General features: G+C 42.4%; 1 protein-coding gene across 4 annotated transcripts; it reads left to right on the forward strand.

The window, feature by feature from the left end:
* Nucleotides 1-337: 337 nt before the first annotated feature.
* Nucleotides 338-11,002, forward strand: LOC133138497 (sulfotransferase 2B1-like). Of its 4 annotated transcripts, none has more exons than XM_061257317.1 (7): nt 338-710; nt 2,859-2,962; nt 7,990-8,198; nt 8,447-8,573; nt 8,696-8,790; nt 9,681-9,905; nt 10,200-10,321. In XM_061257317.1, exons 1-6 carry the CDS (start codon nt 667-669, stop codon nt 9,876-9,878), a joined length of 777 nt encoding a protein of 258 aa, XP_061113301.1. In that variant the 5' UTR covers nt 338-666; the 3' UTR covers nt 9,879-9,905; nt 10,200-10,321. The 4 variants fall into 4 exon arrangements, with proteins under 4 accessions (XP_061113301.1, XP_061113293.1, XP_061113311.1 ...); XM_061257309.1 differs by having other exon boundaries at nt 342-710; nt 9,681-9,861; nt 10,200-11,002; XM_061257327.1 differs by lacking the exon at nt 338-710 and adding an exon at nt 3,550-3,659 and having other exon boundaries at nt 2,894-2,962; nt 9,681-9,861; nt 10,200-11,002.
* Nucleotides 11,003-16,986: the final 5,984 nt, after the last annotated feature.

The raw sequence follows: 16,986 nt of genomic DNA on the forward strand, positions 1-16,986 counted from the left end.
CTTGAAGCCTCTTAATCTTCTTTCGGTATTGACCTTCCGTTTTCCTTTTTTTTTTTTCTTTAGCCAGGCACTGTGCCCCTCCCCTGTAGGGTTGGGGTATTCTCAGTCAGAACTTTAACCTTGCTCCTTAAAACCCCAAGTCCCCCAACTTCAGACTCCTCTACTGACAAGTATGGCTGCTCATTATCTCTGAACCACATATTTTTCTTCTTACGGGCGTTCTTACTACCACCTCGATGGCCTGTGCGAGGGGTTAACAATGCTTTCCTTCCTAACCCATCCCCCGTCAATCTCTCATCAGGGGGGCCTAGGGCCGGGTCCTCGACAGAGGGAGACTCAAGATTTTGGAAAGTGTACAGATTTTGAAAATGGAATTTCCTGTTTTCTTCCCCACTAAATCCTCACATGCAGCGCGAAGATTTACTTCTCCCCCATGCGGTTTATGGCTATTGTTGGCAATCGAAACAGAAAAAGCTCTTCTACCATAGGCCAGCCTAATCGGCACGCACAATCATCAAATTGCCTCTCCTTCCATGTTTCTGCATCACGGTTCTCTCTGTCGGCTACACCTCTAAAGCAAAAAGCACGTCTCAGCTGTAAGCAGACTCAGGACGGCCACACATCCGGGAAAAATTGCGCTGTGGGCATTCCGGAGAAAAGCTTACTATGGCGACTACTGACCATAGCACAAATTACTTTTGTCATCATGGATTACGGTCTCTCCTGGCGGCATTCTCTTCCGATGTCACTGCCGCCAAAGCAAAATACTATCAAACGCAAATTCAGAACTCTGCTTCTAACCCCCGGAAACTTTTCTCCATTTTCTCCTCTCTCCTCAACGCACCGCCTCCTCCTCCTCAGTCCTCCTTCGCTGCTGATGACTTTGCTGATTTCTTCGATGAGAAGGTCGCAGTCATCCGCAGATCCTTTACAACCGCCGCCCCCCTCACTGTGCCCTTCCCCCCCTCTAGGCCCATCCCTTCCTTTTCCACTTTCTCCCCCCTTACAGACTCTGATGTTTCTCAACTCCTGCTCTGCCACCGCCCTACAACCTGTGCCCTTGACCCTATCCCCTCTTCTCTTCTCCAAACTATCACACCTGACATTCTCCCATTTGTCACCTCCCTTGTCAACTCCTCCCTGTCTTCCGGCTGTTTTCCGGCATCCTCCAAGAGGGCCCACATCACTCCGCTGCTAAAAAAGCCTACCCTGGATCCCTCCATCATCCAGAACTACCGCCCGGTATCTCTTCTTCCTTTCCTTTCTAAAACTATAGAACGAGCCGCTTCTACTCAACTTTCTTCCTTCTTTTCTAACAACAACCTGCTAGACCCCCATCAGTCTGGCTTCAGATCGGGCCACTCGACAGAGACTGCGCTCCTCTCCGTCAGTGAGTCACTTCATGCCGCACGAGCAGCCTCCCTCTCCTCTGTCCTCATTCTTCTAGATCTCTCTGCTGCCTTCGACACTGTGGATCACTCCATCCTCCTGTCTGCCCTGTCAGCAACGGGCATCTGTGGCACAGCCCTGGACTGGATTGAGTCCTACCTCTCTGGTCGCTCCTTCCAGGTTGCCTGGGCTGGTTCGGTATCGACACCTCGGCCCCTCGCCACAGGAGTTCCCCAGGGCTCAGTCCTTGGCCCGCTTCTTTTTTCTCTCTACACTCGCTCCCTTGGCCCTGTGATCACTGCACATGGGCTATCCTACCACTGCTATGCGGACGATACCCAACTCTTCGTCTCGTTCCCGCCGTCTGATACGCAGGTTTCAGCCCGTATCTCTGCTTGCCTGAGGGACATCCAGAGCTGGATGGACAACCACCATCTAAAGCTCAACCCAGGTAAAACTGAAATGATATTCATCCCTGCTAATACCTCTCCCCATCTGGATCTCTCCATTTCCCTCAGGGATACCACACTCACGCCGTCACCCAGTGCAAGGAACCTCGGCGTGGTGATGGACAGCAGACTGTCCCTTTCCGAGAACATTGCGGCGGTGACCCGGTCTTGCAGGTTCTTCCTATACAACATACGGAGAATCCGCCCCTTTCTCACCCCCTACTCAACCCAGCTCCTGGTCCAAGCGATGGTTCTGTCCCGCCTGGACTACTGCAATTCCCTCTTGGCTGGCCTCCCAGCGTCTGCCATCAGACCCCTCCAACTCATCCAGAATGCAGCAGCTCGTCTGGTCTTCAACCTTCCCAAATACTCACACGTCACCCCCCTGCTTACTTCCCTCCACTGGCTGCCTGTCATGGCTCGCATCAAATTCAAAACATTGGTGCTAGCCTTCCAAGCAGTTAAAGGGTCTTCCCCAGCTTATCTGCAAAAAATCATCAGACCCTACACCCCTGCCAGACCTCTTCGTTCAGCCTCCACAGGCCGCTTGGCACCTCCCCCTCTCAGAACCTCCACCTCACGCTCACGACTACTGTCTGTTCTGGCTCCACGGTGGTGGAACGAACTCCCCGTTGAGGTCAGAACTATAGAATCCCTCCCCACCTTCAAGCGCAAGCTGAAGACACACCTCTTCAAACAGCACCTCTCCCCATCCCTCCCTACCTCCCTGTGAACCTTAATTGTTGTCTCTGTGACTTGTGTATCAGTATTTTAGTTGGCTAGGTAAGCAGTGTTTGGATAGTTAACTTTGGTGACTTTTGCTCTGTTTGTTTGTTCCAAAAAAAAAAAAAAAAAAAAAAAATGGCCCTTGTCCTTATCTTTGTTGTACAGGTAGCAGTTGAAATTGTACTTACCTCTAGGGTCTTTCAGCGAACTTATCCCTGGTTATGGGTATGCACTTTGTTGTACGTCGCTCTGGATAAGAGCGTCTGCCAAATGCCAATAATGTAATGTAATGTAATTACTGTTACCAAAATTGGCACATTCTGAAGAGAGTATCCAGTTCAGTATGGCGTTTGAAGTTCAAGATGAGGATATCTTTGCAGTCACTTATCCTAAGTCTGGTAGGTTAACTACGCGCTTTATTGCGCTGACTGTAGACGTAAGCTACTGTGCAAAGGTTTTAAGCACATGTAAAAAAAAAAATCAATTTTAAAACGGCATCAATTCGCTTAGGTAGCCTACACTGTCCTGTAGCTTTATACGAAAATAAGCAGTTGGGTTGTACCAAACGTATTGGAGAACTTGCTGCAATTCTTCTGCAGTCAGACTTCTGGAATATTGCTTCTGGCTCTCCAGGTAATCCCAGACAGCATTTTTTTTGGGGGGGAAGTGGCCTACTACTTAATATATTACTTTATTTAACAGAATACTTTTCTTGACTACCTGTTATTTGAATACGTCTATTTTCTAACGCATGAAACCTCGCCGCCTAATCGCATACTTGTTGAGTGACATCTGACGTATTGGCTAAGGCTTTCATTTCTTCCGACCACGAACGATCACACACTGGGACATCATATTTGGGTACAATACATGCATTGCATTTTGTGAACCCGAGATCGGGCTTGGTCAGCAAACTGTTGTAGTAACAGTTGCCAACAACAGTAACGGAAAGCTCTTCAGTCACTAATCCCTTCCACCCTTCCAGACGAGGCAACGTCAACCAGTGAAATCATGATTCTAGGCGGTTTTGCAAGAATTCAGTAGCCTACAAGGATTGCATCGGGAGGAAAGACGCACCGTAAACGAAATAGTTAGGTAAGGACTCATTACGATCATAATGGCTATCTATTAAAGCTGCAATCATCAGTTCACGAGGCTAAGTATCTTTATTCTTGATTAAAACGTTTGTGGAAATCGTTGGCAATACTGACCTAGCCTACTATGAGTCACTGATCTGCGTCTCGCCTTGTTTTCTTGGCCACACATCCAGGAAAAGTATCAACTCCAGTATGGCGTTTGAAGTTCAAGATGAGGATTTCTTGTAGGCGTCAGCTTAAAATATTCTGTTAAGAAAAACAATGTAGTAAATAAATCTTATATAGTTTTTTGTTCACCCACCATGTGGCTGTGTATGCACCCATTGCATTATGCGGACTTCCCAAAGTATTTTTCCTCCTTAAAATCTTCATCTGGCAAAAACAAAGCTGTCATTCATTAATTTAGAAACATTCCTTAAATTCAAACAACACAATTTATAAGGTTGTTTCAATCCAATCTACTGTCATCAGGCTCTTTGTTTATTATATTTATACATACATACTGATAAACATTACAGCAGTTTCACCTGTAAAGATCAAATGCATGGAGTGCCCCTTCCCAGCTCAGCCCCAAATAACATTGGCTCAGCCCCAAATGTATTCAAACCCTGATGACGCCCCTGGATTACTGTATGGAATGTACCACAGTAAAAACATGTGTGACAAGTCATTTAAATGCTGCAGTATAGGTATTATGGGCAAACATGAATATACCTTACAGTGAAAAAAAAATGTTGGAAGTCACAGGTACAGTAATTCTGGTTTTTGTCTCCTTGGTCTAATTTATTTGGCCACATGTTCTTGTCAACATCACACCATATGTCCTCTCTGGCTATACACTGGGGAAAGAACGTCTGTGCATACCTTATACATCCCAGGCAACCATCAGCTGGTTTGCTTAAGCGTTATGGAAGGAGAACCCGTGGTATATCGTGGATATTGGCACAGCTAGCGGGGTGGTTAGGCACGACGCGAAGCCGTTACACCCCCTAGCTCTGCCAATATCCACGATTTTCCAGAAGTTCGAGTTCCATGACGCTTTTATACAACGGTTACCACATTTATCTTTCAAAATTCCACTAAAGAAAGACTAGACAAACTTTAAATTAATGTACTTTTAATGGAACTATGTAAATATATTATTCCGCTGAACAGTAGTTTATTGGTTGCTAAGCAACGGTATTGTGAACGTTTGCTAGCAATAATGTATCCCCATTCCACTATCGAAGCAACGATACTAACGTTAGTAGGAATTATGTATCCCCATTGCACTAACCTTAGCTAAGCAACGCAATTCCAATAATGCATCCCGACTGCATTAACGTTAGCTAGCTTCAATACCTGCAGATAACGTGCAGGTATTGAAATAACTCTGTGTCCTTATGAGTCATAATTTGCTTCGCCGGGGCTTGCTGGTATTTCGAACCGAGGATGTTGCCTAAAATGTTTTCGTTCCTGCTCCTTTCCATATCAAAGGACACTTTAAACTCACTCATTTTACTTTCCATATTTTCCTTGATATTGGGACGGCTGGAACGCAAACTGACAAATTGATACAATGGATCCGTTGTATAACCGTTGTATATGACATCCAGCATCCGCCCTCTATGTTGAATGGCACCAAACATTCATACTCATATTCCTCTCCCCCTCCATCATCCAGCCATTTGTCTTCCTCTTTTACCCACTTTTGTATTTTGTCCTGGGTCCATCTTGAAGAAAATCATTCCAAAGATGAAATTTGAATTCCCTCAATAGCTGGGTAGGTCTGTAACTGAATCAGGTGTGATTGCTCTATTCAATAACCAATTCACAAGCAGAAGCACAATCTGCAGCAACTTCTATCAGCACTTTAACTATTATGAAAACTTTTTTATGGTTTTGAATGGATTTCGATATCATATTTGTATCTTAAAAAATAGCTATCCACTTGAATTTTAGCCTATAGGTTTTGAACTTGAGTGTATTAGTTAATTGTGTGTGCAAACATTTGCAAATTGAGCTGGAGAATACCATTGATGGTTGATCCTGACTGAGAAATCTTTTAATTTGTGATTTGTTCTGAAAATGTAAACTCCTCAGTTGTCTGCTGGTACATGTGTCAGGAATGAAAAGCATGTATCCACGTGATTACACTGTAGCCTTGGGCTTAGAGTTCTCAGGCACGGTGCCGGATTTCCGACGTTTGGCCATTTTTCCACAAAATAACATTCTCGCAACATGAATGCACTTCATACAAAAGCAGTCTCAATTCTACCATAACATTCAATTCTCGCCCAACAAGATCACTTTGTAACTCATAACACTAAAAAGAAGTGACGTTACAAGATGCATCATTTTCTTACACCCAAAATTCCAATAAAAAATAAGAATGGTACTTTCTATGCAATGTAATAAATTATACTTTAAAGGAATGAATGAATAATGCAGCAATATTCCTCAATATGCTTTATTTTTACCATGTTTGCATATCCAGTAGTACTCTAATTCCAAAATGCCAACACAAAATGGAAACGCAAAATACACAAAATGAAACATAACAATTAGCAATTCTAATACCATAGTACACACATACTGTATATACGTGTAGAATATATACACATTGATAAATGCTAGTAAACCACATTTTGGCCAAGTTCTCATCTATGTCACATCTTATCTCCTCTCTTGCCATCCACCTGGGAAAAAACCTCTTTGAATGCCTGATCCCAGGCAATCTTCCACAGATATGTCCTGGCATGCAGCATGCATTGCATTCAGGGGGGCCGTGTGGACCGTGGTAAAATATCGTCCAGCTCCATGAGGAAAATAATAGTCTTGGCAGATATATTGTGGAGGGGGACCGCCTCCAGATACCAGGTCACATAGTCTACTATGACTAATACAGAGTAATATCCTTTTGTGCTGCACTCTAATGGTCCGAGGAGGTCCATGCCAATTCTTTGCCAGCGGAAATGTATGAAATTGCTGTCTAATTCAATTTTGCTATGTTTTGAAAACAGTATTTTAAGATGTACAAAAAGTGTTGTACATTTTGCTGGTGGTTGTCTTTGAGTGAGAAAATAATTAATGTATTTTGAATTATTGAATGCATTTTGTGTTAAATCAATGAAAAAAGGATCCACAGTTTAGTACACAGAGACTGCTGTTGTGCTGTAGGGGAAAATTCACAGAACGAAAGATCTCCCTCCTAAAAGCATGATAACCAATCACAAGTCAAAATCAGACTCCACCTTAGTGAGCAGGCTGGTTCCTCCAAAACTCTCGACGATGTGTGCTAAAAGTTTATCAATATATCTGTATTAAAGTATGATATGTACCCTGTATAGTTTCAAACTGATTAACTGCTAAATTGTGCTAGGATTACACAGTGAGCCCAGCCAGCTGGCAGGGGGGGGGGCCCGTCTTGAACTGTGTAGACCAAACTGTCAAGGACACGGGCAGAGTGAGATATGACTATACAGCTGATTTCTCCGGGACTCTCGATGTTTTATGCCAGGAGTGTATCTATTTGACCTAGAACATTAATTATAGCTGAGCTTATGAAAACGCAAGAAACCACAGTGAAAACTGTCGAAATGAGAGCAAAGAATGCTACTTACATTTATTCCCTTAGAAGAGAATAATTAATCAAATGTTTAGTATGTCTGTATATTAGAAAAGTATATTAGAAGTGAATATTAATGAAATGTTTAGTTTGTCTGTATATTTTCAATGATTACTGCTGCTTAGTTTGTCTTATAAAAGCGAAAGATACAGAGTGACGTGTATGGATGACGTGTTAGAGGGAGGGCATCCAGAACTTTCTGAGGTCTGGTAGTTTGCCAAGAGCAGGTGCGGGGTGAAGTGAGGACACGTAGTTGGCAGAATGCCCTGAACTTTGTACAGAGTTGGCAGAGCATAAGGACCGTTGGCAATTTGCCACAATGACGTTGTGGGAGGAGCGTTGGGAGGAGTTAAGATAAGAAAAGTGTGGGTGATTTGCCAGAATGAGGTTTGAGGAGGAGTTGTAGGTGGAGTAACTGTGTATAAAATGGGTGTACAAATGCCAGTCGGGGTTCAGTTCTGGAGAGCTGATCCGGCTTTATGCACGTGTGCTAATAAAGTCTGATTTTCCTGAAGATCTTGCTGCCTGGTGTCGTCTTTTCCCTCGCGAAGATGTTTTTCGACAAATTGAAGATTTGGACTCTGTCGTTTCCTAGACACGACAGTGCTAACTGTGTAAAGAGTTTTGAAAAAGTGAACATGATATTACAAAATGCTTGCTAGCATGATGTAATGAGAGCGCCATGGCAATGAGCCATAATCACAACTGTCTCTCTGCTCAGGCACAACATGGATGCAAGAGATTCTGCCCCTGATTCTAAATGGCGGGGACCTGACACCAGTACAGACCATCCCAAACTGGGATCGAGTTCCCTGGCTGGAGGAGACCCGCGCTGCCCTGGTTCTGGGCGACCGCCCCCCTCCTCGGGCTATGGTTTCCCACTGGCCCTACCACCTCATGCCCCCCTCTTTCTATACCTCCAAGGCCAAGGTAGGACCTCTTTGCTATTACTATTTAGTTTGTGTCATTCTGTTGGGTGATAGGAAGTTTGGTTGATCTAATCCGCCTCAGCATGCCTGGATGTTGATTTGAAGTGTGATAGCCTCGCAGGAAAATGAAGGGCCCTGTGTCATAGAAGCACTCAAAACTCAATAATTGTGCAACAAAGGTGTTGTTGCTACATGTGGTTTAATGATTGTCGCTCACTCATCATCTGATTTTTCTGTTACACTCTCTAGGTGATCTACGTCACCCGGAACCCTAAAGACGTTGCCGTTTCATCCTTTCATTACCACGGGATGGCCAGCTTCCTTGATGATCCTGGAACCTTTGACCAGTTCCTGGACAAATTTCTCTCCGGACAGGGTGAGGGAAGGGACCCGTGGTGGGCAGAGAATAGGTGTTGGCAGGTGGATGCATAGATTTATGGTGATGCTTGCTATTCTTCTGGTTAACATAGTAAGGTTCCTCTGTTTGTGTTTGTGCAGTAATGTTTGGCAAGTGGACAGATCATGTGAAAAGCTGGAGAAACACAGATATTGAAGGCAGAATCCTCTATATGACCTATGAAGAAATGGTGCAGGTGAGCTACACCCTCTTGGCAACATCAGCTGTCTTTTTAGTGCATTGTTGCCATATTGGAGAATTTGGGTGTGTCCCAAACTTTGAGATAGGGGAAGAAGATGAGTGGAGGAAAGGAGGAGACATTTTTCAGAGCATTGTGACGCACCCATTGTTGCTGGATTCAGAGAGTTTTCAGGCCCCCTTTAGTGATTTTATTTGAAAAAGGAGCCTTGGGACAAACTTACCAACTTTTGAGCAGACATCAGCTTCCTTGGGAAAGTCACCAACACTGCTCAGTGGGTCTGCAGTCTTCCCTGCACCTGCTATCACTCTACAGCTCAGATCAGCGGCAGGTTAGTGAGTGCAGAGAGAAGCAACAGTCTACTGTCCACCAGTGAAATCAATATTTTCAGAAAAACATTGTAACAGAAAAATATTTAGTATGTGATTATTAATATTACTATATGTAAACTAGAATATTTTTTTTTATATTCATTTTCCAAAAGATTTAATTTTACAGAGACATTTTTGTATTTAATTAAAAAAAGTAACATATTACTGCCAGCAATTTACTACATTTTACATAAAAACTTGATCAAGGCTGTCTCAGATCAGAAGCAAGGAGCCAACCAACGTCTGCAGAAGAACTGCGGCAAGTTCTCCAACATGCTTGGAACAACTTCCCTGCTGATTGAAACTGATGCAGTCACAAAAAACAGTTTTTAACTATTCTGCCAAATTACTAATTTATTTATTGAGGACCTTTCATTGAATTATTTTTGGAAGAATCTTGTCTGTACAGAATGTTATACAGGTGCCGAAGACTTTTGCACAGTACTGTATATATTATTAATTAACTTAGGAACTATGACTGCTCGATCAGGACTGACCACAGCACTTTTCCTCCAGGACCTGAGGGCAGCCGTGCTTAGGATGGCTCAGTTCCTGGGCCAAGAGCTGAGTCCTGACGTCCTGGAGAAGGTGGCCAATCACTGCCAGTTTAACAACATGAAGACCAACATCATGTCCAACTACTCCCTGGTGCCACAGGACATCATGGACAGCAGCAAGTCTCCGTTCTTGCGGAAAGGTACAGACAAGCAATAATGGACAGAGGGCCAATAGAGGGACCAGGTATAGTCATGATGTATAAGCTGTGCATGTAAGGCTTGTTCAGCTGTAGATGGTATGAGAGACAGGGTTTTTACGCAAATTGTGAAAGGCATCGGATGTATGGAAGACAGACATGGGAACTGAGGGAGAGCTTAGTATTAGTTTTATTAAAGGGAGGCAGGCACAGACCATCCGCTCACACAGAGCCATATGACTGACACAAACACAGTCATAATTACAAACTGAATAAAATAACATGCCACTTGTCTTTCCCCATATACCAGTGTTAGTGTTTCTCTTTTGTTGGTCTTGCAGGAACCACAGGAGACTGGAGAAACCATTTCAATGCTGAACAGGAAGCCAGGTTCTCTGCCATTATAAAAAAAGAGATGGAAGGAACCAGTTTCGCATTTCCATGGGATGACGAGTGACAGAGTATAATAAAACTTTAGGAGCTCCTCATCTCACACAGCTGAGATTTTGGAAACAAAGAAGTTAGAAAACATTATTAAAACACCAGTGCTCGCGAATGAAGTATATGGCAATCATTCGCCTTGTGTTTGGTAATGAAAAAAAAATAAATAAATAAGAATTTTAGTTCTCTAGGTTTCCTAGTTCAAATGTTGATTCATATGTTTTCACTCCCACAATCAAAGGTACATGTAGAAATCACTATAATTATATCCACAGTTGCATATTGGAAATTACTCATTCAGTTCTATTGAACTCTCATTTTAAGCCCTCTGGCCTGGCTGCTGCTGAGGTCTGTCAGACACTTTTAGAATAATAATTTAGATTAGTTATCCACATTAGGTAGATTTATTATTGATAATTTTGACCTGATCGCTATAGGAATCCTGTACTGAGATTTACTCATCTGAACAATCCTCTGCTGGTACCGCCGCATGTCACATCGAACGTTATGTGCACGTCTCACGAACTGACTAGATATCTATAGTCATCCCAGAGGTCGCAGGAATAGCTACTCTTGGGTATATCTGTTTACAGCCTAGGGACCCAAGCAGACCAACCTAGCTATGGCCACAATATGGCCACAATACCAGAGGAAGCCAGCAAGCTGACCAGTGCCCTGAGTGACAATGCCAGATGTTAATCATTTCCGCCTTACACAATATTCCTATGCAGTATGCAAATATAATAAAGGCTTCCTCTTCCTTCTATTTCTCCTTTTTACAGTAGTTTGGGTGATACTTCGTCTCAACTTTTCAAGAATCTCATCCACAGCCTTTTTTCTATCATTTTTACTTTCGTCGATTTTCTCACTGTTTAGTCCAAGTTCACCCACATGTTGCTCCCATAAACACAAGTGCATATAAGCATGTAGAAATCGCATAAGCATGTAAAATCCAGTTAGAACTGTACTGAAATCTGACTTGATTTTTAACACATTTGAAAAACTTTCTAAAAACATGTTTTCACTTTGTTATTATGTGTTGTTGAGTGTTGATGGGCAGAAATGGCATTCTGAAGCCAATGTATAGTTTTCCTATATGTTTGAACATAACATACACTCAGTGAGCACTTTATTAAGTATTTATTGGACCTATTTTTTAGACTTATTAAGTCTTCCGCTGCTGTATCCTATCCATTTAGAGTTATGATGCGTTGTGTGTTCAGAGATGTTCTGCATACAGTACCGCGGTTGTACTGCGTGGTTATTTGCATTACTATTGTAAGAAACCCCCCAAATACACCAAAAGGCGGAAGTATCCGAGAGGTGAAGGAAACGTGTGTAGTCTGACCAATGCTACTGGAACAGGGTTAATTTAATGTTGTTCTCGTTTATCTGACTCCAAAAGATAAGTTCAACTGCTCCTCTGTTCTAACAGTTCAACAAAAGGAACTGCAAATGTCCCCTAATTGTGTGTATGATCGTTATCTATTTGTATAGACGCGGAAGTGCCTGTGGCCTGTATAGCCTGCAATGATACACTTAGTATGTATCTTGTGACGGCACTGGTGTATAGGTGAGTGACGACGGGGTGCAGGTATCCTAGGTTGTCTATGTCTGTTAGGACTCTAAACTGCTAAGTGTGCGGTGGTGCAAGTCAAGAGGATGCAGGTTCATATTAATACAATTTATTCAACAATGTGCAATGCAGAAATATAATTACATGGAAAGGTGCAATATGAATGGCTATATGCAAATGGTGCGCAGGAGGTCGTATTATCGAGACTGCTCAAACGTTTCTCTCTATATACCCACGGTTTTCAGGAAAAACGACAAATCATCAAATAAAGAGTCACAAGACGGCGGTAACAACAATGGCCCTGCTGATGTTATCTCTGTATGTCTAACAAATCTGGTTAACCCTTGTAGCACAAGGATGCTGACACACAGGTAACTTGTATTACCTAAGATCTTTATTCAGCAACCAGTGTACCACACCAATGACACCAAACTATTTCCCACAACACAAGCTATCTAAAGACACTAAACACTGTATGTAGAAAACCCATGATCTCTACAGTACTATTTCACCTCAACAGTTCTGGGAGTATTCCACTGAGGTGGCAGAATTGTGCAGAGGCAGCACAATGATGGCAGTAATAGTCCTGTATTGAAGAGCACTGTCTTTTCATCAAGACTTGCTGACCCTGTGTCAATATGGTAAACACAGTCTGTTTCCTTTTGGGGGTCTAAAGAGAGCCACACTTATATAAAATGCCCGACACTATCGACCAATTTCGACCAGTCTAGCCCTTCTCCTCTAACATCTCTCATTAACAATGCATTTCTTCCCGCAGAACTGCTGCTCACTGGTTGTTTTTTGTTCGTTGTACCAAACTCTAAAGACGGTTGTGTGTGAAACTCCCAGGAGATCAGCAGTTTCTGAGATACTCAAACCACCCTGTCTAGCACAAACAATTTTGCACAAAATTCCACAGTCAAAGTAACTTAGAACACATTTCTTCCCCATTCTGACATTTGGTCTGAAAAACAGCTGAACCTCTTGACCACATCTGCATACTTTTATGACTTTAGTTGCTGCTACATGATTGGCTGATTAAATATTTGCATTAACAATCTGGTGTACAGGTTACCTAATAAAGTGCTCAGTGAGTGTATAGATTATTACTTATTAGTTTCTTATAGTTCATTGCCTTTTTTAAATTTTTTATCAAGGGTGGCAATGTTTCTTCCTATCTACTATCAGGGAATTTTTCCTTTGTGAAATGTACAAATGTAATTTAATTGTTGTACTTTTTGCATTGGTTGCAAGATTTAACCGCCTTACTGCACTACCTCTTCTGCTCATTCCACCTTTCTGCAGCTTCTGGTTAAACAGGATCACATCGAGTTACCCTGAGGATTAATACAAAGGGTGGATCGCAAGTCGCTGTGCATAATAGCATCAGCTAAATGTAATCTAATACCATCCTCTGAGAATTGCATGTTCCCGTGTGCTTATCGAGATTGCGTGCTCCTGCCTTCTTGTTGTGCTAGTTGGGCATAACTGGGTATTGCGTCACATTTCTCTGTCTTGCTCGGGCACAGAAGGGACAATGGCCTCTGAAAGGAATCAGTCATTCATCCACTGTAACTCCAGGCTCAGGATTGTACAGGCACAACCACTGTGCCTTACTTAGTCCACACAGTCCTAAGAGTTAGCGACCAATGATTTATCAGTTAGTGTTTAACATTTACACCTGTCACTTTAAAGATCATAAATCAAGGTACATTTTTTTTATTAAATGTGGGAAAACAGGCATGATAAAACACTAGTATTTGATGTTGCATTTGGAATGACCAGCTTCCTGGATGACCTTGAAAGCTTCTCACAGTGAAAGAGAGAGGGAGGGAGATTTTGGAAAGTGTACAGATTGTGTGAAAAGCTGAATACACATAGATTTTGAAAATGAAATGTCCTGTTTTCTTGAAGAAGGTGCAGGTCACATTGTCAGAGCAGTGCACCAAAAGCAAGACATCAGAAACTCCCCATTTGCTGTTATCCCAACACCGCATCAGCAGTGTGCCGGGGCGCCCCAGTATACCGTTGGGAATGTAAACACATTCACTTGGCAACAGGATATTGTGCAACCTCAGATGTAATAATGTTGTTTTTCACCACGCCCTCCTGAGCAGAAGGGAACTGCTTGGAATTATATTAGTTTCCGCTCTCGCCCCAGCTCTCAAAGCAGAACATATTTTTCATGGTGGTGGATTCAAGAGCTGTTAATTGTATATAGACTCTGGCCCCTAAAAATGTGTAGGGCCATCCCATCATTAATACACCCCGTAATGGTCTTTATCAAAATAGGAGTAGTGCAAAGTAGACTCTATATTCAATACTTTTATTGTTAGGGTCAAAGGATCAAAACACTATACCAGATCATGCTAGTCCTCCTGAACTTTTACAGTTACACTTCCCTTTGCATAAAATGCAGGCATATTTACACATGGGAGTGCTGTCAACAGCTAGCTTTAGTTTTTAGTCTATTAAGAGCCAACACAATTCAGCTGAGTTCAGGTTCACAAGCTTATCCCCTTTCACATGGAGATATTACAGAATTTGGTGATTCGGAGGTAATTACAGGAATCCACAACTCTCTGAGCAGGGCTAGCAGTTAATCTCAAGGACGTTTTTTCACAAACTATGATAGTTAAAAAGTCATGGAAATATCATTTTTGCACCATGAACATCATGTCCAGCTACTCCCTTCTTCAGGAAAGCTACAGACAAACCAGCATGGAGGAATGGCCATTGGTTTACAGTACCAGCTATCAGATGCAATGAGGCAGGCACACATAGCGGTTTTTAGAACATCAAACTGTCCCAGCAAGTCCCACATCTTTAAAAGATTAACCAAATTCACTGCAGTGATTAAAAACCCATGGCATCAATTCTTGTCTCCTGTTTGTAGCCCAGAATCAAGAATTGTAAATGTGTCTTATGAAATGTATTATTCCCATCTTGTAGTTGATCTCCCGGAAATGACTTGAGCATGGGTGGGGTATCTGTTGTGAAGTCTAACCTCAAACCAGCACTCAAGTCTGTTTCCCACATCCCCATGTAACAAAAATAAAAACCTGTAGTTCAGCAATGAATAAACAACACTATAGTGAAACATATGCAGGTACAAATATAACTCCCATAGTGTATCAGTGATACAGAAGTGATAATCTATTGAACAGTTTATCAGTGATGAAGCAGTGATAATCTATTGAACATTTTATCAGTGATGAAGCAATGATGATCTATTGAACAGTTTATCAGTGATGAAGCAGTGATAATCTATTGAACACTTTATCAGTGATGAAGCAGTGATAATCTATTGAACATTTTATCAGTAATGAAGCAGTGTCCTCATCTGTACTGTGAGAAAAAAAAAGTTATTCCCCTTGTCTCAATAGAGGAATGGAATGTATGGAACGTCCTATCATAGGTGAGAAGTGTAAAACCTCCCCAACAAATAATCACTTTTCCCAACAAAAAGAGAGTGTGGGGACAATCAGATTTTTTTAATGCATAACATTATGTCATTAGCGGGCAATGTCCTGCAGGAGGAATACTATGAATGAGCCTGCAATCAAACTGTAGTTACCGTCCTGTGTTATTACCATAACCCACAAGAATAGTTCACTTCTGCTCTGTCTCCCACTGTCAATTGTTTCATCGGCATTAAGTAATCTGGCTCTCTGCCACAGCATCTGTGGTGTCAGCCTGAAAATAAGCGAATAACAAGTGTGCCTTTGTGATTCTTATATTGTACCAGCAATGGAGCAAGATAAATAATGCTATTTAACTCAACTAAACTCAGCCTTTCAAAATGATATGATGAAAAGATTAACAATACATGAACATATAAATACATAATAATTATCATAAATGCATGATATTGATACAAGTAGTATATGGCGTATGTGATAGTTTCTAGCCCAGAATCAAGAATTGCAAATGTATCCTATGAAAGTATTATTATTCACCATATTTGAATTTTAAATCTGTTCTTTTGAAATTACCTGGTGAAGAGTTGGTTGCAAGTGTAGTTGGTTCCCAGGACAAGGATGAAGTACATTGCATTATTGGCATTTGGCAGACGCTCTGATCCAGAGCAACATACAGTTGACTAAGCAGGAGACAATCCTCCCCTGGAGCAATGCAGGGTTAAGGGCCTTGCTCAAGGGCCCAATGGCTGTGCGGATCTTATTGTGGCTACACCGGGATTAGAACCACCAACCTTGGGTGTCCCAGTGATTTACCTTAACCACTATGTTACAGGCTGCCCCAGTCCTGACCATTTGGCTATTAAACTGTCAGACGCCAGCTGTCAGGTGTAGTGAAATGTGGGTTTGTGGAATGGTATTTTAAAAAGTGTGAATTAGCAGAATAGGCTCTGGCAGTCAAGCATGTTTCCCACGTCCCTGTTGCTTTCACTGTAACAGCCGATGCAACCCTCGCATTGTTAACATACCAAAGATTGTTGAAGGATTTGAATCAATTCGTTTCCTCACGACAGCCAACTAAAGGTTTCCCTCTCAGGAATGCTGACAGGAATGCTGAAATCATGAGAGCACATCATATCTATGGTGGCTGATCTTCAGAGAACATACATAACACTTAGAACATGTCACATGATAAAGCTTGCTCATTGTCCGATCTGTGAGTTGTGTCCTCAGGGGTCTGTCAGCTCCTTCATGCATATGTTTTGGTATTGCCTACTGCAAGTGTAGTGGAGTACCTCCTCATGTGTGCCATTGTGTTCTGCTTAAGCCTTCTGACACATGGCCCTAAAATGCCTTATGGCCAGCATCTCCCTTTATAGCCTGATATGACTCAGTTGTTGTGTGCGCATGCTCATGTCATGTGACTCAGGGTGGTTTGAGTATCTCGGAAACTACTGATCTCCTGGGTTTTTCACGCACAACAGTCTCTAGGGTTTGCAGAGAATGGTGCGAAGAACAAAAACACCACAGAGATGTCTGCTTAATGTGGGTTGGAAAGCAGGGAATCCTGAATGAATTTGTTCATTTTGCCTTCCTCTCACAGGTATCAGTTTCCCCTATAGAGTGCGCACAGTAGACCTGCCTCATTGTCACGCCTCCCATCTTTGAATTAAGCCACCCCACTAAATCCTC

The sequence above is a fragment of the Conger conger genome, chromosome 1 (assembly GCF_963514075.1).
Source record: "Conger conger chromosome 1, fConCon1.1, whole genome shotgun sequence".
NCBI lineage: Eukaryota > Metazoa > Chordata > Actinopteri > Anguilliformes > Congridae > Conger > Conger conger.